The 21,514-nt window shown below is 33.1% G+C and overlaps 1 protein-coding gene across 2 annotated transcripts in view; it reads left to right on the top strand.

Moving 5' to 3' along the window:
* Positions 1 to 21,514, top strand: part of RNGTT (RNA guanylyltransferase and 5'-phosphatase) — a 240,922-nt gene that overhangs the window by 73,063 nt on the left and 146,345 nt on the right. For both annotated transcript variants that reach the window (XM_081033244.1, XM_081033243.1), the window contains exons 10-11: positions 2,773 to 2,844; positions 8,050 to 8,214. In XM_081033244.1, coding sequence (XP_080889370.1) covers positions 2,773 to 2,844; positions 8,050 to 8,214 — 237 coding nt within the window. The remainder of the gene's footprint in view (positions 1 to 2,772; positions 2,845 to 8,049; positions 8,215 to 21,514) is intronic.

The following is a 21,514-nucleotide window of genomic DNA, read 5'->3' on the forward strand; positions in this document are numbered from 1 at the left end:
TTTGTTAGGTGGACTACAGCAGTCTTTAGTCTAGGAATAATATTCTCCACTACTGAGACAAGATCCTTCTGAGTACTCATTGCCCTGTGAATTATGAGATTTTCTAATCTGGCTGGTGGGAACAGTCATTATTCCCAACCTTGTGTCAGTGCTAGATATGGTTCCCTTTAAGACTTTTCCTTGCCTGGCCTTGAGTAGTTTCCTCACATGCATACTCTGCTGAATATTCAAAGGGGTCTGTCTGTAGATATCTGGAGTTCTTTCCCTGGCGCGCATTCTCTCTCTCTCTCTCTCTCTCTCTCACTCTCTCGCTCTCTCGCTCTCTCGCTCTCTCGCTCTCTCTCTCGCTCTCGCTCTCGCTCTCGCTCTCGCTCTCTGTCTCTGTCTCTCTCTCATACTCTACCCTAAGAACTCTAGCATCATTGGTTTCCCTGGACAACCTGTTGTATTTTCTCAACTCATGGAGAAAGCTAGGGTCCATCTATAATCCCCCTGCCTGCATGAAGCCTGGAAACTCTCCTTGCAATAAGCTGGGACAGTTATAGGGCTCATTTCCAGAACCTTTTTATCATGTAAAACTGAAACTCTATACCCATGAAACAGCTCCCCAGGACCCCCAGCCCATGGCAACCATCATTCTACTTTCTATTTCTGTGAATTTAACTACTTTCGATATCTCATATAAGTGAAATCATACAATATTTGTCCTTTTCTGACTTGCTTATTTCACTTAGCATAATGTCCTCAAGGTTTATCCATGTTGTAACATTTGATAGATTTCTTTTCTTTTCAAGGATGAATAATATTCCGTTATACACACGCAGACACATGTGTGTATGTATGAAATGTTCAACAAATGAATGTATAAATAAAGGTGGCATATATATATACATTAGGGTTGCTTCTACTTTTTAGCTATTGGAATAATGCTATAAACGTGGGTGTGCAAATATCTCTTCAAAACCTTGCTTTCAATACTTTTGGATACATACCTATATTTGGGGTCACTGGATCATAAGATAGTTCTGTTTTTAATTGTTTGAGGGAACTGCCATACTATTCTCGGTAGTGCTTGTACCATTTTACAATCCCACCAACAGTGTACAGGGTTCCAATTTTTTAAACTAAGTTTGAAGTTTAGTTATTTTGTTTACTTACTTTTCTGTAGCCTAGAGCAGAGATGGCAGCTGTGGGGAAGGGCCATTGTGTTGGGTGGGTTATTGGAAAGAACTCAGCCTGGGTATCGGGTCTTTGTTACACTCCCTGGGTTCTGTTATCTTTTAAAAACTCTTGGTGAATGTTTTTCTTCAGCTAGTTGGGAACCATGTTTTATTCCAATAATGCTCAGACTTCTTCAGTTTAGCATGGAGTCTGGGAGCCGTTACTTCAGGCAGAAAGAGTGTCCTGCTATTTTTATTACTCTACAAATGAGAAGAGGGGAAAAAAGAGGATGAGAATAACCACAGTTTTTGTCTGTATTTGAGTGTAATAGTGACAGTTATCAATAATTTGTCATTTTACAAGTAGAGCTTCTGGGGATTTAGTTGGCTTGGAGATGAACCCTGCTGTGCCTTTTTGTTCCACCAGAATTGTGGTAGTTTTTGTGCTGTCAATTTTTAAAGCTTACTCATTTGTTTATTTCTTTTTACTTGTTTTACTTGCTGATAGTAATTTTTTTTTTTTGCTTTTATTAATGTTTAAAGAAAGATATGTTATTGCTCATTTCATCAGGTATTTTGGGAGGGAAATTCTGTGATGTGTGCAATCTGAACCTGGAAGGTCACTTAATTTCCATCCACCAGTTTTGAAAAGAATGATTAATTGAAACCTATTATTGGCACCGCCTTGTGGCTTACAAAGTTCTCAGATACAAGTATTAAAATATTTCATTAAACAGTTTAAAACAATGAAAGTGAGAGTTAGATTCAAGACAATAATCATTAATATGTTTGTAGCTTAGCAAATACATATTTGAGAAAGAAATTAATTGGTAATAATTTCTTATAACAACAAAATATACTTGTCCTAAATCAGTGTGTTTGTAATTCTAGATGGTCGTGTGTGGAATTTCTGTCATGAAGTTAGATTAAAAAACCTGTTTAGTTTGGAAGACTATAAGGAAAGTGTAGTCATTTTAAGTGAAACCTATTATTAAGAATTAAAATTTTATAAAATACTACATTATTTACCTGTAATCATTCTTTAGTCTTTCCTGTCAGTGCAAAATTTAAGTTCTTTTCATTTAATGGCTGTGATATATTCTTTCGTCCTGTTCCCCTTTGATCAAAATAGACGGACATGGAACCACGTAGGTCATCTGGGGATTATATCTATTATAAGGGCACCATTTATACCTGTAGATTTTGTGATTAAAGTAATTGGTATATAATAAAATATAAAGCAATAATGATTTAACAAAATTATTTTTAAAATGTTCCTGATATTTGGAATTCAAAATTTGTAGTCTTTTTATCCCAATAGCTGCTTAGTAATTAAAACATAAAACAAAATATAACATAGAAATTAAAATATAAAAATATATAAGGGGATATTGTCATATGTCTTTATTTTAATACAGAATAAATTCGTGATGGGGATTTTTGGGGTGCTGACAGTATTGATTTGATCTGGGTATAAGTGTGTTCACTTTGAAATTTCATCAAGTTGTATAATTTATGATTTATATGCTTTCTGTGTATATGTTATATTTCAATCAAATTAAAGAAATTGCTGTTAAAGAATGAAGAAACTTATCTTCTTTTCTCTTTGAAGGAAATGATTATTGACAGAGTAAATGGACAAGCCGTTCCTCGATATTTGATTTATGACATAATTAAATTCAATGTAAGTATCTTCTATAATTTATAAAAGAAAAATTGTCACTGAGATAATAGATGTTTTTAACAAATAAAAAGTGTTGCTACCTTAGACATAGCAGGAAAGAAAAATTGTGATTCTTCCAAGTTACTTTTACATCTTTTCTTTATCTTGTTGCTTAATGTTTTGCACATTTGTCTTTAGATTCTTTAGGTACTTCAAGTGAGTAAAGAAAAACAGTTTAATTGGGATAAAACGAGATAATATATTGTAAAATGGAAATGTCTTGGTTTTAGTTATCCTGTCTTTGATTTAAAAAAGGAGTCCCCCAATTTTATTATTGTCTGTCATTTAAAAAAAAGAGAGAGGAAACTGATTGTGAGTGTTGAATGTATACCATGGAGGCGCAAATTTGTTATTCTTGAGTACAGGCAGGAAACTTAAAAACAAAGTATAAAATTCCCTATTGTAAATAGGTATCAAAAAAGAGAAATTATATTCTCTATCCATTTCCTGTACTTTTAGACTATCCAAGAATCTGTTTGCTTGTTAGTGTTTAATTGAATGTCAAAATTATTTAGGTAGTACAAGATGAATTCTGTAATGGAAGAAATTCAGTAGTGTACATCTATGAAAAGGTATAATCATTGCTCTAGAACTATATTATTCAGATTGTATAATCATTTATTATTCCAAGCAGACTGAAAGCAATTAAGAATTCTGGAATTAAAAGTGTTAAGTTTTAAGGTTTTGAAGATTTATAACAAACTTTTTAAAACCTTTTTTTTGAGGAGTATGTATTTTAAATTGCAGTATTAATATTCAAGATTACATTAATCCATATCACTTAATGGCATTTTTTTTCCTGGAAATTTTCAATGTATATATCTTGTTTTATTTTGTTGAATTTCTGTATTTTAAACAGAATTTCAAATATAAGAAACTCAAGCTCAGAAACCATCAAGTTTGAATTTTGTTCTGTTTCTGACTACTGTGTTCCTCAAAAGGGATGCTTTCCAGAATTGACTTACTCTTATCACAGATCTTGGAATAATGTTCCTTGGCCCATAATGAGACATAAAGGGTGGGGACAGCCTTGTTTCTTTGTGAATGGGGAAGCACTGTGTCCTTTGCCTCTTTATACTGAGCTCTGCTGTGAAATGTGTGTAGTGCAGGTTTACTTCTTAGCCTGGGGACTTTGTCATAGACAGTAACCTTCCAATTCGTTAAAAAAATGGGAAAAATTCCAGCATACACCAAAGTACAGAGAATAATATAAAGAATACTTATGTACTGACCACCAGATTTGTTGAAGCTTAACTTTGTCATTTTTACTCCACTTTCTTTTTAATAAGAAATAAATGATTACAGATTCAGTAGAGGTTTCTTGTGCACACCTCTATCATCCTATTCTTGACCCAGAAGTAACACCTTCTACCCTGAATTTGGTGTTTATTATCCCCACGAATGTTTTTAATACCTTGACTATCAATGTGTGTGTCTATAAGCTAGATACGGTGTTCTTTTGCAAGGTTTCTAGTGATATAAATGTCATAGTACCATACTGTGGTACCCAACATTTGCTCCACAATATTTTGTAGATTTATCTGTTAATGCGTGTAGCTTTAGTTCATTCACTTTAATTACTGTTGATGATTATATTGTATAAATATATGGAATATATCTTTTCTCTTTTTTTTAATTAAAATTTATTGGGGTGACAATGGTTAGTAAAGTTACATAGGTTTCAAATGTACAGCTCTGTATTACATCATCTATTTATCACATTGTGTGTTCATCATCCAAAGTCAGTTCTCCTTCTATCACCATATATTTGACCATCTTTTTTTCCTCTTGATGGACATTTGAATATCCATAGTTTGTGCATTGAAAAGTTTTATATGTTTTATTCTTGTACACCTGTGTTAAAGTTTCTCTAGGACACTTCTCATTCTTGGGATATAATCATCTGGAAAGTGTTTTAAAAAGTCCTGTCCCTTATCCCTGCAACATGGAGATTCTCATTGTATTGGCAACTTCAGCTTTATTAGCTGCATTGCTAAATTCCTCTCAGAAGTAGTTATACCGATTTACTACAGTTGGTATTATCAGATAACCAATTTTTGCCATTTGGATATGTGTGAAATGATATCTCACTTTGTTTTAATTTGCTTTTCCCTGATTACTAATGAAGTTAAGTATATTTCATATATTTTTACTCATTTGTTTTTTTCTTTAGTGACTTAATTGTAGATTCAAATAATTTTTTAATTTTCTCTTTGGTTGCCAACCTTTTTTTTCTGTTTAATGTGTAGGAATTCATTATCTTTTCTGTATTCTAATTATTTCTTGGTTATAAATGTGGCAAACAATATCTTTTCTAATTTAGTTTGCATTGATCCACAGAAGTTTTCCATTTAATGAAATCAAACTTATTAGAACTCAAAGTTTGTGTATTTGTGTCTTTATTTAGGAAATTCATCCATATTTTGCTGTAAAATGATTAATCATTTTCACCTCTAGTGTTCAGTCATTCATGCAGTAAATATTTATTGAGTGCCTTTTACCATACTTCATTGATTTTAAATATTTCTGATAATAGGATATATTTATAATTAAAACACCATATATTTAATTCTTTAATTTACTATGGAGGCTTCATTAATGATTAACCACTCTGTTTATTTTGAATCACCAAATTAAGATCACTATTATAAAAAAAAATCACAGTTAAAAAATTTTCAATTCTTTAGTTTATTTTGTTCAGCAAGGTTTTAATTGATCATCTTTTATATATCAAGTATTGTTCTAGGTATTGGGTATACAGATGAATAATACATAATTTCTTGCCTTTAGGGAATTCATAATTTAGTGCACTGGCCTCCAAAGGCCACTTCCACAACAGTTTATTGGGGTTTGAGAAGAAAACAGGAGAACTTCTGTTTATTTTTTACATATTTATTCAATTCTTATGTTTTATGACATACAGTTGTACATGTCTGCTATTTATTAAAAGTTAATATACATATATACATTTGTTAGGATACCATGTTTTCCCGAAAATAAGACCTAGCTGGACAATCAGCTCTAATGCGTTTTTTTGAGCAAAAATTAATATAAGACCTGGTCTTATTTTACTATAATATAAGACCGGGTCTTATAGAATAGAATATATGATAATATAATAGCAAGTCTTATATTAATTTTTGCTGCAAAAGACACATTAGAGCTGATTATTGGGCTAGGTCTTATTTTCGGGGAAACACTGTATGTGTTTGGATACAAAATAAAAATAAATTTGCAGACCATTGGTTTTATGGATGAGAGTATAAAAGTAAAGAAATAACAATAGTAATATCATAAGTATAACTACAAAGATATATGAGAGATATAGAAATATATGAGAAATAGTGGAGAGGAGAGTATTCCAACTTACTCTGGGTATAGTTGAGTCATTGAAGTGTGGAATTTCCTACAGAGAAAGTGACACAGTTTAATTTTGAAGGTCAGGAGCATTAGATGGTTGTCAGTGTATTTGATGTGTGGTGATACATGGGACATAGCAGAAAATGAGAATGGATTGGTGAGTAGGGGGCTAGTTTACTTGAATAAGGCATTTTAGCTTAGTTCTGTTTGTAATAGGACACTATTGAAGGGTTTAGTTATGGTAATGATATGATCATAGTTTTATTGTTTGAAAGATAACTCCAATGGCCGCATCGATAGTGTTTTGAAGTGAGAAAGAATGCAAAGCAGGCTAATTAGTCAATACATGTTGAGTGCTTCCTGTAGTCTATTCTGAAGGATTCAACACCTGTCTATCAAGAGCTTTCTTTATGATAGGCAGCATAGATTTGAAGGTAAACTTGCTTTCAATCTATTCTTGTTGTTTTAGTGAATTTATGTATATTTTAAAACAAAATGTATCTAGGAAGGAATTTAGACGAATTTATTTTTATTCGTTCTTTCTTAAAATGAAGGGCTTGTTTGTCCCACTTGACTTTTACAGTGGTCTGAATTAATCTAACAGGCCTAATAAACCTAGTATTTTAGATTACACATGGATTGAGTGATCATTTACTAGCATTTCCTCAATAAATACCCTTCGTAAACAATTATAGGCCTGAATGTAAAGGGAACAACATATTCTATCTCATACCTAGCTCTTGCTTACTTTCTCTTGCTCCTTTTTCTTTGCTGAGTATCAAAATTATCATCCTTTCAAAGTTCAGAAAAAGTCATCTTCAAGGCATATTTATTGTTCACAGCTTAAGCAAGTACTGCCACCCCTTTGTGAACATTAACTTGGGTGAATGGTAGGTTGAGTAATATGGATTTGAGAAGAGGGAGAAGACAGAAAAGATGGGAGAAGTGCATTGATGGGTGTACAATTGCCAAGTAAAGAAGAGTGGTACTTGATGTACCATTGAGATGATGCTGCTAATCTGGACGCTTAGTGTCATGCAGATGATGTGTTAAACAATATTTGTATGTACCATTAGGCTCGGGCAAGTTCCTCCCTTCAACTCATACCAAAGCATATATGCACTTTTTATTTCACGGTTTAAACCATACGAGTATGTACTATGTACCATGTAGTATATATACTGTATGTGTACATATGGGGGGAAGAGAACTTTCTTTATAACTGTATAATTGAATATATTATGTAAACTGTGTTCTATATTAGCTTTCAGAGTTGAGCATGTATTTGTCTAATAAATACCTTCTACTTATTGATGCCTGTAAAGTGGTAGCACTTTAAACAACAAAAAACATAGGTGGTACTGCTTATTTTGATATATTGTTTGCTTATTTGCTTATACTTTCCTGAATTATGTGGATTTTAGATTTCATACAGGTTTTACTAATTCATATACTTTTATTCATATAAGTGCTAAAAATTATTAGCGAGTATAGTCATACTTTAATTCAGATGTGAAAATTTTGGATCAATTTTTATTAGAGTAGATTTATACCACTTTCCCATACTATTTTATGCATTTATAATTTTAAAATAAATAACTGTGTGTGTTTATGTGTTTAAGTATGCTTCTATCATTAGCTAAATTAATTTTCAGGGCTAGTGTGTACTGTTGTGCAGGCTGTGCATTGGGCGGCTCCAAAGGATGCTGTTTACACAGACGTCTGTACAACGTGACAGCCTTGATAATTATGCTGAAAAAATAGTCTTTAGAGTTGAAAATTAAATAATTGTCTCATTTAATTCAGGCACAACCAGTTGGAGATTGTGATTTTAATATTCGTCTGCAGTGTATAGAACGAGAAATAATAAATCCTCGTCATGAAAAAATGAAGACTGGCCTCATTGACAAAACACAGGAACCATTTAGTGTCAGAAATAAGCCATTTTTTGACATTTATACTTCAAGAAAGGTAACATTTTCTAATTAATACTTATAATGTATCCTAATTCAGCTTGTAAAAGGAACATGAATGACATTTTCCTGCCAAATTGTCTTGAGTTTTTCCAGCAATTACTTGAATATAGTACTTTTGTTTTTAATATAGTACTATTTTGGACAAACGTACAATTAACCAAGTCTCCGCCTCCTTAGTGAGGTTCTCAGTGATGGAAAGTTAAGCTAGGTTCCTTCCTTGTTTCTCATAATAGTTTTTGATTCATGGCTGTTGGTCTGTATTATGTTTTTAAAAAGGCTGTAAGCACTTTAGAGTTATATAATAGTGAAAATAACATGTTAGGCCTTCTGAAAGTCAACAGTATTTAGTACACAGTCTTATTTTAAAAATTCATTTACATATATATGTATATACATACACACACGAAAGGTTTTCTTTTATTATTGATTTTTGTTGTTTGAATACTTAAAATGCATCATAGTAAATATTCTGGGACTGTTGTTTTTTTCACTTAACAGTGTGGCTTGGAAAAATTTCCATTCAATGCATAGAGATTTGCCACATTATTTTTTAGATGCTGTACAGTATTTGACAGTAAAGATGCACCATAGAATTATTATTTTTTGGAGGAGGGATGGTTATGATAGAATAATATACGAGATATAGCAACATATGCAATTATATGTTTTAAGCTCTTTTCTAATATAACCTCACATATTAGGTGATGTAAGTTTTTGTTGTATTTTGTCTGCTTCTACTCATATCCACTCAATTTTGTATTAGCCCTTAGATATAGTATTAGCAGTAATCTCAGCTCTATTGCAGGCCTTTTTCTCAACAAATGTAAAGTTAACCATTCTGTAATTAATATTTTGCATAATGCCTACGTGGCATGGAACTGTTGGTTGACTTCTGCTGCCCTGATCTTCCCACAATTCACTGCTTGCCTTTTGTGTCTGTTTTGGCAGCAGGCATATTATAAAGGGCTGCCTACAAGAGCCTGTGCTCCTCTGTGCCATGCCCAGTTGGTAGGGTAAGGATAACATTGATACTTAACATGGGCCACACCCTTGGTGGAAATCAGCTTATTGGAGCTATGTATTCTTACAGAAATATTTTCTAAATTATAAGGACAGTGTGAAAGTTGGGCAGAAGCCAACTTGTTTCAGTTTGCATTCGTTTAAAAAAAACTAATTTGACAGCTTGTGCTGTCATAATTCAAAGTTCAGCATTTAAGAAAATGTGTCTTAGTATAGTTTCATTAGTCTAAATCAGGGCTGTTTAGAAATATTTGGCAGTGGATGATTGTGAGAACTGTTCTTTAGGGATCTGAAGAAGTTATGTTGAACAATTTTTAATGTAGTTTTTCACTAGAAAAACATGATGCTCTAACTTTTTAAAAAATACTTAGCTTATATAACCCCTTTTTAAAATCATAGGATATATTTTTAAAGCAGTTCTCATATTTGGAATTTTAATTATTAGCCTTCTCTTCAGCCCTTTTCAGTTCTTACTGTTATTTTTTGTTCTCAGTTTCTCTTAAAATTGTTTTTGGTTGTAGAATACAGAAGGAAAGCTGCAGAAGGAAAGTTGCAGCAGAGTTGGTCGAAAGGGGAAGGCTAGTAACACCAGATATAGAGTAATAGCTGACAGGTTATTGCTCTAGAGATTCTTATTATTTTTATCTTTGCTAATGGGAATGATAAAATAGTATATTATGAATAATAAAACATTTGTCAGAGAAGTATAGATCATTTTTATGAAAAAAGCTAGTTTTTATGTGGTTTTAAACAAAATTTACAACTATAGAAAAATACATACTTTTTTGTAGAAAAAATGGAATTTCATTTCTCTATAAGATCTTAAAGATAACTTGATTTTAGGACTTTATTAGTGTAGCTCTATTAACAACCTCTTCATTTTGCCTAATTTGATCCATCAAATACAGGGCAGGGATAATGCATTGTTCAGTTTTTTAACTTGATATTCATAGCTAGAATACAGCATCCAGAACAGTAATAACAAGTAGCATTTTCTCAAATTACAATGTTACTTGCATTTCCAGTTTGAAAGCCAATTAGAAAAGAATTCTTTGAATAGATTAAATATGGCTAACAAAATTTTTAAAGTCACATAGCAAGTAGTTTCTCAGAAAGTTTCCTATTCATTTTATCATCTTCTCAGAAGAGTAACCATTAGTGTTAGTATTTGGTGTATCCATCAGAATTTCTTTATGCGTGTACAAGCAAATACATTTATCATCTTACCACCCTTATCACACTTAAGAAGTGATTCTTAACACACTGTTCTATACATTTATTTATTTATTTATTTATTTATTTATTTATTTACTTACTTACTTACTTACTTACTTACTTACTTATGTATTGCGTCCCCTGGCTTCAGTAGTGATACATAGAGATCGCCTTCATTCCTTTTTTAAATATATGCACAGATTTCCATTTTCTCAGTGTACCATAATTTAACTATTTCATAGTTGTAGACATTTGTGTTGTTAACCTGTTGATAGGTTTTTGTTTGTTTGTTTTGCATGTGGGTATCTAATTGATTCTGTACCAATTATTGAAGACACTATCCTTTTTTCATTGAATTTCTTCTGCAGCTTTATAAAAAAATAGATGTCATGTACGTCTGGGTCTATTGATAGACTGTTCTGTTCTCTTGATCTATTTGTCTGTCTATGCAAGTACCACACTGTCTTGATTCCTTAACTTTATAATAAATCTTGGAATCAGAATTAATCTCCCAACTTAAACTTCTTTTTTGGAGTTGTTTTGGCTATTTTAGTCCTTTGCATTTTCATATGAGTTTTAGAATTTGCTGCCAATTTCTACAAAAAAGCCTGCTGGGATTTGGATTGGGGTTGCATTGAAGATGTAGGTCAAATTAGGTGGAGAATTGACATCCTAACAATTTCGCATTTTCTGGTTAATCAACCTGGTAGGTCTCCTTTTTTCCCCATTATTTTTCTCTCAGAAGTTTTTGTAGTTTTAAGTATTAGGTTTTACTCATCTGATTTTTTTCCACATTTATTTTATACTGTATGACACTATTATAAATAGCATTTAAAATTTTTTTAAATCTCTAATTCTTAGTAACATAGGTATACGTTGATTTTCTGTATATTGATCTTTTATCTTGCCAAACTCATTTATTATTCTTACAGCTTTTTGTAGATTCCATCAGATTTTTTTACATAGATAGTTGTGTCATTTTTTAAACAAATGGCACTTTCAGTTTTTCCTTTCCAATCTGCATTCCTTTTCTTTTTCTTGCCTTATTGTAGGGGCTAGAACTTCTCATTTAATGTTGAATAGAAGTAGTGAGAGTGAACAGCCTTGTTTGTTTCTCATTTTTGGGCAGGAAAATTTGTTTTTAACTATTAAGATGTTAGCTGTAGGACTTTAGCATATTTTTTAAATACATGAGTTTTTAAACTCTAAAGCTGTTGATTTGGGTTTATACTAACTTTATACAACTTTCTTGCTGCGTTTTGGTATTTGTACTGACTTTGCTGTTGGTTCTCTTCCTTTTTCTAGGTATTCAGTTATACTAAATGTATATAGATATAGCTTAACTCTGTAGATTTTTCTTACATTAATTTTCCTCTCATCTAATTCAGTCACACACAAGTGTAATTTTAAGTTGTAGTAATAGTTGTAGGGATCCTTGTCTTGTTCCTGATTTGAATGGGATTGCTTCTGTGTTTCTTCAAAGTATATGTTGTCTTTTGAGTCTAAAATCTATTTTAGCAGGTTAAACAAGTGTCTGGTTCTGTTTTAATGAGTCATTTTACTTTTAATTAGGAATAGTTATTCAACGTTGTCAAATGGCTTTTTATCTACTATAGATATAATACTATTATTTTTTTCTGTTTAGAGCTGTTCATTTCATGAATTATATGACAATATTTCCCAACGCTGAAGCTTTCTTGTGTTCCTGGGATAAGCCCTTCTTAGTCTTAATGTTGTTATTATTATTATTATTATTTAGAGCAGTTTTGGGTTCACAAAAAAGTTGAAAGGAAGGCACAGAGACTTTCCATACCCCCCCTGGCACCACGTGTACAGCCTCCCCCATTATTATCATTCACCACAGTGGTACTTTTGCTACCACGGCTGAAACTACACTGACATACCATCATCACGCAAAGTGCATGGTTTACGTTAGGGTTCACTCTTGGTGGTGTACATTCTGTGGGTTTGGACAAATGTCTAATGGCATCCATCATTATAATATCATACAGTGTATTTTCACTGTCCTAAAAATCCTCTGCTCTGCCTGTTCATCCCTCCTCCCGCCCCTGCCCCCTGGCAACCACTGATCTTTTTACTGTCTTTTTAGTTTGCTTTTTCCAGAATGTCATGTAGTTGGAATCACATACTGTATAGCCTTTTAAGATTGCCATCTTTCTCTTCATAATTTGCTTTTAAATTTCTCCATGTCTTTTCATGGCTTTATAGCTCATTTCTGTTTTGCACTGAATAATATTCTGTTGTCTGGATGTACCACAGTTTATTTATTCATTTACCTACTGAGGGATGTCTTGATTACTTTCAATTTTTGGCAATTATAAATAAAGCTTCTATAAACACCCATGTGCAGGTTTTTTGTGGACGTAAGTTTTCAGTTCCTTTGGGTTGAAATTACTAGATCAGATGGTAAGACTATGTTTAGCTTTGTAAGAAACTGCCAAACCGTCTTCCAGAGATGTGTATTGTTTTGCTTTCCCACCAGCAATGAATAAGAGTTCCTGTTGTTCCACGTCTTTGTCAGCATTTGGTGGTGTCATTGTTCAAGGTTTTGGCCAATCTAATAGGTGTGTAGTGGTATCTCATTGTTTTGGAAATTTCCAATTTCCTAATGGTATGTGATATGGAACATCTCTATATTTTTGTTTTCCATCTGTATATCTTCTTTGGTGAAGTATCTGTTAAGGTCTTCGGCCCATTTTTTTAATTGAAATATTTATTTTGTTATTGTTGAGTTTTAAGAGTTTTCTTAGATTTTGGATAACAGTCCTTTATCAGATGTGTTTTTTGCAAATATTTCTCCCAGTGTATGGCTTAGCATCTCTTTCCCTTGACATTGTCTATTGCAGAGCAGAAGTTTTTAATTTTAATGAAGTCCAGATGATCAATTATTTCTTTCATGGATCATGTCTTAGGTATTGTATCTAAAAATGCATCACCATACCCAAGATCATCTAGGTTTTCTCCTATGTTATTTTCTAGGAGATTTATAGTTTTGTGTTTTACATTTAGATTTCTGATCTATTTTGAGTTAATTTGTATCAAGGGTGTAAGGTTTGTGTTTTGGATTCATTTTTTGGCATGTGATATCCAGTTGTTCCAGCACCATTTGTTGAAAATTTATTTTTGTTCCATTCTATTGCCTTTACCCCTTTGTCATAGATTACTTGACTGTATTTGGGTGAGTCTATTTCTTTTTTTTAAATTAAAGTTTATTGGGGTAACAGTTGTTTGTAAAGTTACATATGTTTCAGGTGTCCAATTCTGTAATACATCATCTATATATCACATTGTGTGTACACCACCCAGAGTCATTTCTCCTTCCCTCACCATATATTGGATCCCCTTTACCTTCATCTATCACACCCCTCCCTCCTTACCCTCTGGTAACCACTAAACTATTGTCTGTGTCTATGAGTTTTTGTTTCTTCATCTGTTTGTCTTGTTTGTTTGTTATTTTCAATTTTATATACCACACATCAGTAAAATCATATGGTTCTCGACTTTTTCTGTATGACTTATTTCACTTAGCATAATAATCTCAAGATTTCGCTTAGCATAATAATCTCAAGATCTATCCATGTTGTCACAAATGATACTATTTAATCTTTTCTTATGGCAGAATAGTATTCCATTGTGTATATATACCACATTTTCTTTATTCAATCATCTATTGAAGGACACTTTGGTTGTTTCCATGTCTTGAGCACTGTAAATAAAGCTGCAATGAACATCGGAGCACATTTATCTTTATGGATAAGTAACACCTCTGATAAGGGGCTAATATCCAAAATATATAAGGAACTCATACAACTCAACAACAAAAAAACAAACAATCCAATTAAAAAATGGGCAGAGGACCTGAAGAGACATTTCTCCAAAGAGGACGAACGGCAAATAGACATATGAAAAAATGCTCAACGTCACTAATCATCAGAGAAATGCAAATAAAAACCACAACGAGATATCACTTCACAGCAGTCAGAATGGGTATCATCAAAACAAAGAATTCTAAGTGTTGGAGAGGCTGTGGAGAAAAAGGAACCCTCATACACTGTTGGTGGGAATGCAGACTGGTACAACCGCAATGCAAGGCAGTGTGGAGGGTCCTCAAAAAATTAAGAATAGAATGATCCCTCTCCTGGCTCTCTTCCCCAAAAATCTGAAAATATTTATCTGTGTGAGTCTATTTTTTCTTTTTTGTTTTTTTGTTTTGTTTATTTCTATTTTGTTCCATTGATCTGTTTGCCTGTGCTTTTGCCCATACCATATGGCCTTGATTGCTGTAACACTGTAGTAAGTCCTAAAGTCAGGGAGTGTTAGTTCTTCAATATTGTTTTGGCTGTTCTGGGTCTTTGCCTTTCTGTATGAACTTTAGAATCACTTTGTCGATATCCATAAAATAACTTGCTAGGATTTTGACTGGGATTGCATTGAATCTGTAGATCAAGTTGGGAAGAACTGACATTTTGACAACATGGAGTTTTCCTATCTATGAACATAGAATATCTCTCCATAATATATTAGCTTTTAAAAATGTACTGCCCATTTTTTTTCCTGACATTTTATTTAGGATATTTACATTGATGTTCATAAATAGTTTTTTTCTTTAACTCTTTGGAAATTTTTGCATCAATATTATACTGGCTTCATAAAAAGAATTTAGGATTTTCTTATTTTTCTGTGTTCTAGAGTAGTTTAATAACATTAAAATTATCTTATCTTTATAGGTGTTGTGAAATTCTCCCATGAAACTATTTGGCCCTAGTGCTTTGGGATTGGGTTAACAGATTTTAGATATCCTCCATGTCTTCTATGGAAATTGTCATTTTAGATGGTCTCTCTCTTCTGGAATCTGCTTTGGTAAATTACGATTCTTAATAAAATATCCATTTCATTAAAGTTTTAAAATTATTTATGTAGAGTTGAGGAAAGTAATTGATTGTAAGACATTAAAGTTCTTCTGTTTTTGTGGATATTTCCTCTCATAGGATTTATTAGTTGAATGTTTCTTGGCTTTTTTCTTAATAATGGTAGCTCTTTTACCTCCCCCATCCCCAATAAATCAGATTTTGGATTAATTTTATTTTTTAAAATGTTATTGGGGAATATTGGGGGACAGTGTGTTTCTCCAGAGCCCTTAGCTCCAAGTCATTGTCCTTCAATCTAGTTGTGGAGGGTGCAGCTCAGCTCCAAATCCAGTCGCCGTTTTCAATCTTTAGTTGCAGGGGGCGCAGCCCACCGTCCATTGCTGGACTTGGCAACGTTGTTGTTGAGATCTCCTGCTCTAACCAGCTGAGCTATTCGGCCGCCCCTCCAGCAACTCAGTGGCAGCTCATCTTCAATGTAGCTGTGGAGGACGCAGCTCACTGGCCCATGTGGGAATCGAACTGGCATCCCTGTTGTTCAGAGTTCACACTCTAACCAACCGAGTCATCTGGCTGCGCCGGATTAATTTTTTTGATTTCTGCTCATTTCTTAAGCAAAACTCCCTTGTTTGTACCTTTCTTTATTTTGTTGTTCTTTATTAACTTTTTCAGTTAGGTGCTTAATTCATTAATTTTCATTCTCTTCTTTTAGATATTACTTAAAATTTCCTTCTGAGCCTGCCATAGTCTGATGTCTAGAATATATCTGATAACTTCTGTCATATTTTTAAGAATATTGCAATTTTTTTTTGTCTTAACACTTGTTAAAGAGTTTTGAAATTTCAAGGTGGAAGGACCTTTTTATTTTCTGAATTTGTCATTAATATTAAGTTTTATTGTGCTGAGATGAAGAGATATTATCTGCACTTTTTCTGCTATTTGGAATTTATTATAAGGCGTCATCAAGTTTTGGACTGCTTCTCAGACACTTCATATGATATTTTTAAATATTCTTAGTCAAGATTTTGATATATGTCAATCAGAATCTACCTTACTAATTATGTTTTTGTTTTTAGTCTTTTATATTCATATTTATTTTTGGTTCAGTTGAATTGTCATGGAGTAAGAATGGTGAATGAAAGCCTGCTAACACTAGTATATGAATGTTTAATTATAATGCCTTCTAAAATTTCTTCATGAATATTTATATGCTTTTTGGTGATGATAAATTCATAGTTTTTATTCATTTGGATTTATATTAGAATTATAAACTATTTTTTGACTTGTTTTGTCTTTTTTTTGTCTTGATTTCTAAGATTGTGACTAATATTGTGAATCCTATTTTTTTTTGTTTATATTGCCTTTGTCCATCCTACTATTTCAAGTTTTTTTGCAATTACATTCTTTTAGGCTTGTGCTTTGTATACAGCGAGTTTTTTTCTTTGTGGTCCACACTATAACTCTTGTATTTAGAATGTTAAACAGCTTTATTAAGATGTAATTGCATATCATGTAATTTACCCATTTAAAATACAGTTTCATTGAATTCAATTCTGTGCACAATTCATAGTTGTACAGTCACCACAATCAATTTTAGAATGTTTTTATCACCTCCAAAAGGAACTATCCATTAGCAGCCATTCTTCACTCCTCCACAAAGCCCCAGCTGTTGTGGGCTCTATAGCTTTGCCTATTCTGGACGTTTCATAGAAATGGAATCATACGTGGTAGTTATGACTGGGTTTTTTCACATAGCCTAATAACATTAAGGCTCATCTACTTTGAGGTATAAATCAGTATTTCATTCCTTTTTATGGCTGAATAATATTTTAGTATATGGATATACAACATTTTGTTTATCCATTTTTCAGTTGATGGACATTCGGTTTGTTTCCACCTTTTGGTCATTATGGATAATGTAGCTATAAACATTTGAGTGCATGTTCTCATGTAGACGTGTATAACTTTTTTATTTTTTAAAGTGATGATTTATTACATTTATCCATATGATATGTTGGGTATCAAAGCTGTCATTATATGTTACAATTTCTATATTTATAGTTAACCATCAATCTTTCATTCTGCTGTTAAAATGTGTGTGGGCACAACGTGTTTGTAGTTTTCTGGTAGTTGGATGGTCTGTTTTTTGTTCTGTGGTTAGTTTCATAATTATACCTTTATACGATATCGTTACTTCTCTGTTTCTTCACATCACCTAGTAAATCCCTATCCATGTATACTATAAGTAGCTTGTGTTTTCATCTTCTCTCTTTTGCTCCCATTTCTTTATTAGTTTTTAATGAATAACATTACTTTCCTACTGCTAAATATGCTTACACTCTACTACTTGATTTGTTAGCATTATATTATAAACTTGGAATTCTAGTCCATTCTTTCTCTCTTCTATCAATTTTTATTTATATTATTTTCATATTATTGAGTAGATGATATTTACTTTCTTTTCATCTTCATTATCATATCTGTTTTACTCATTAATGGTTTGAGAACAGAAGCCTTTTCCCATAAATTCCTCAGCTGTTTCTTGCTTGGGTGAAGTTTATCTTTTAGTAGTTTTCTTAAGAATACTTCATGAGAGCAGTGGTCCCTTTGTTCTTGTTTGAAAATGTTTGCTTGTTGTAACCTTTACTTTTAAACCTTTACTTTATGAAATTGTTGGCTCACACTTAACCTGTGAGTGTTGGTCCACTGTCTTCTACAATTTAGTGTTGCTGTGAAGCAATAAAATGCTATCTAATTTTGTGGCCCCTCCTTCCATTTTAATTAACTTAATCTTTTTATCTCTTTGCTCAAAAAATTATTTCTTCATCTTTAAAGTTCAGTAATTTACTTGATACGAGGCCTGACAAGTTCGAGAACTTGTTGGAATGATGTGGCTAACCTTTTTCGATATCAGAGGGATTATTCATTATGCATATGTACCAACTGGACAAACAGTTTAACCAAGTTTACTATTTGGAAGTGCTGAAAAGGCTACATGAAAAAGTTAGATGAACTGAACTTTTCACCAACAATTCATGGCTGTTGCATCACGACAATGCACCAGCTCACACAGCACTGTTTGTGAGGGAGTTTTTAGCCAGTAAATAAACTATTGGAACACCCTCCCTATTCACCTGATCTGGCCCCCAATGACTTCTTTCTTTACCCAAAGATAAAGGAAATATTAAAAGGAAGACATTTCGATGACATTAAGGACATTAAGGGAAATACGCCAACAGCTCTGGTGGCCATTCCAGAAAAAGAGTTCCAAAATTGCTTTGAAGGGTGGACTAGGCGCTGGCGTGGGTGTATAGCTTCCCAAGGGGAATACTTCGAAGGCCGTAGTGATATTCAGCAATGAGGCATGGAGTACTTTTTCTAGAATGAGTTTGTGAACTTAATTGTCCCACCTCACATGTCTTAGAGTTGACTGTGCTAGGTCAGTTTTCTCTGGCATTTATGCCTTTTTAATATGTAGGTTCAAGTTTTAAGTTTTCTGGACTTGTATCTTTAAATATTTGTGATGTTGTCGTTTTGTTTTCCTCTTTGGACATTCTGACTGCTCATGCTGTATTCTCGTTTCCGTCTTCCAAAGCAGCAGTTCTCAAACTTTAGTGTGCATCAGAATTATTTGGAGGGCTTGTTAGAACAGAAGTTGGGTTCAATTCCCCACTTTGTGATTTTGGTAGGTCTCTGGTAGCCTGAATATTTGCAATTTCTCTCAAATTCCCAAGTGAAACTCCAACTAGTGGCCTAGGGCTCCCTGCTTTGAGAATCACTGCTCTAAATCTAATACTGATGCCCTGATCCTTTTAATTTTTTTCTTTTGTTCTGTTTCATTTTGTTGTGTCTTTTAAATACATATCCTCTCTTGTGCCTTTATTTCTGTAATGATGATTTTTTTCCCTTGAACTTTTTCCACGAGTCTCGTCACATTACCTTTTATTGTTGTCCTATCTTTTTCCTTGAATTTTTACCTTTTTGTTTTGTTGTTTATGATAGTGAGAGTTTTATTAATTTCTAAACTAATGATAAAGTGCTCGGTAATTTTCATACATTGTGCAGCAATATTTTTCTGTCAAATCAGCACTGTTAGTTTTGCATTTCTATCTCTTTCATTCGGTATTTTTGTATTGATGCTATGTTAGTTTTTTAAATATTACTCATCTTTAAATAAATTAGATATTCCTGAATCAATTATTTGCAGGAGGTTACTGTAGGGGTGTGGGTACAGGGAGTGATACTTTAGATTATACTGCCTAAAGCTTCACTTTTACTTCCAGTCAGACTTGTTCGAGGCAGTCTAACTGTCCAAGTCGACCCACCAAATCTGTTGCTCTGAACTAGTCTGGTAACTAGAGTGCTTTTCTCCCCAGCCCTTTTCACCCTGTTTTCAGCACTCAGTATTACAAACATTAAATTTAGCTTTTGCACTTAAGGACAAGCTGTTTACTTTTAGGGAGTGTGTTTTTGCGCAGTTTCTGAGATCTGCTAGTTCTTCCAGCTACACTCTGAACTTTCCTTAGCGCTTTTTTTTCTTTTGGTAGATCCTACTGCTTTTTGTAGCCTACACTTGTATTTTAGAGACTGGATTATACCTGTCTCCGAGTTATACTGAAAGGTGGGGTTACTTAAGAAAAAATCTCTTTGATATGTAAAAATCACACACACAAATCTTTCCTTGTTGCTTAGATGTGATTTCCAGAAGAAGAAAGAGCAAGTTGCACCTATGTTCTTGCTGTGATGTCAAGGAAATAATTGGAAAGTCTGGGTTTGTTTAAAACACTTAGCTACTCCAAGTGTGGTAGCTACGTGATGCTTGATCTTCACTGCTCTTGTCTGATGGCCTAGCAGTTTGAGTTTTCCCCTCTACCTCAGTGAAGTTCCCACCAGTGTTATGGTTTATCTGTCAACAGGCTTCTATTGAAATCTTTCTCATCTTCTGACGGTCTTCCAGTTGCTTTTTATTGTTCTGGGTTAATTTGATTCCTATCATTTTATTGGTGTCTCTGGTTAGAGGGGGTGAAGTATATACCATCTTTACAGTGGTAATTCGAGTACATCTTCAAGAAAGACGTGGGTATTAAATGCCCTTTATTCTTGCATTAGTTCTAAGTGTTCAGGTTTCTTTGGGCATAGTTAAAATTGTTATCGTGGATGTTGATTATTTTCATATAATATTTGGATTTAATGTTTTTTCTATTTCCCCCCTTGCATTATAGAAAGTCTTGAGATTGGGTCTCACATGAAAGATTAATTTTCCCTCATGCCAGTTTTTTCTCTAAAGTGGAATTTTTACCCTTTTATGCAATATTTTTGCTTTACTTAACTTACCTTTACCTTTACCTTTACCTTTACCTTTACCTTTACCTTTACCTTTGATCTCATCGTGTTATTTTTCCTTCTCATTCAGTTTTTTATTACTTGATTTTTCTTTATCTTAAGAGGTTTTGTCCTCTGGCATCCTACTAAGGATATAAATTTTTTTTTAAATTAAAGTTTATTGGGGGTGACAATGGTCAGTAAAGTTACATAGGTTTCAGGTGTACAATTCTGTATTACATCATCTATAAATCCCATTGTGTGTTCACCCCCCAGAGTCAGTTCTCCTTCCATCAAAAACTTTTCTAAAAATGTATTCATGTTTGATGGAATTTTTAAATGAAGTTATTTTTAAAGTTCTACTTTCCCTATCAGTTTTCATGATGATATTATTTTTCTTTCCTTAAATGATGAAAGATTCATCCAATCCTCATGTTTATTAATTGACAAGGGCTGTAGATCGTTCTTACCTGCACTCTGTTTAAATTTCAGTTTGCATGCCAGTTGACATTCATGGCAGTTGTCTGGCTGGGACTGTGCTAGAGTGAAATGGAGTAGTCTTTTGTCCTCTACTGCATGATCCTCTGAACAGATGGAGTATATGAATATTATATTCTCCACTATGTTCTGCTTTCTGGGACCCTCCTGTCTTTCACTACTGCACTCCTTTTATGAGTGACCATAAAACTAGACACATAGCCTTCCTTCTTAGATATTTTCTTGGATTTGCTGTTTGTATCAGTAAACGAAGTGAAATTCTCTAAAAGACTGAGACTGTCTAGAGCAGTAGTTTTCAGACTTTTTAGTCTCATGACTCCTTTCCACTTGAATTATTATTGAGGACTGTGAAGA

This window comes from Rhinolophus hipposideros (genome assembly GCF_964194185.1).
Source record: "Rhinolophus hipposideros genome assembly, chromosome: 3".
NCBI lineage: Eukaryota > Metazoa > Chordata > Mammalia > Chiroptera > Rhinolophidae > Rhinolophus > Rhinolophus hipposideros.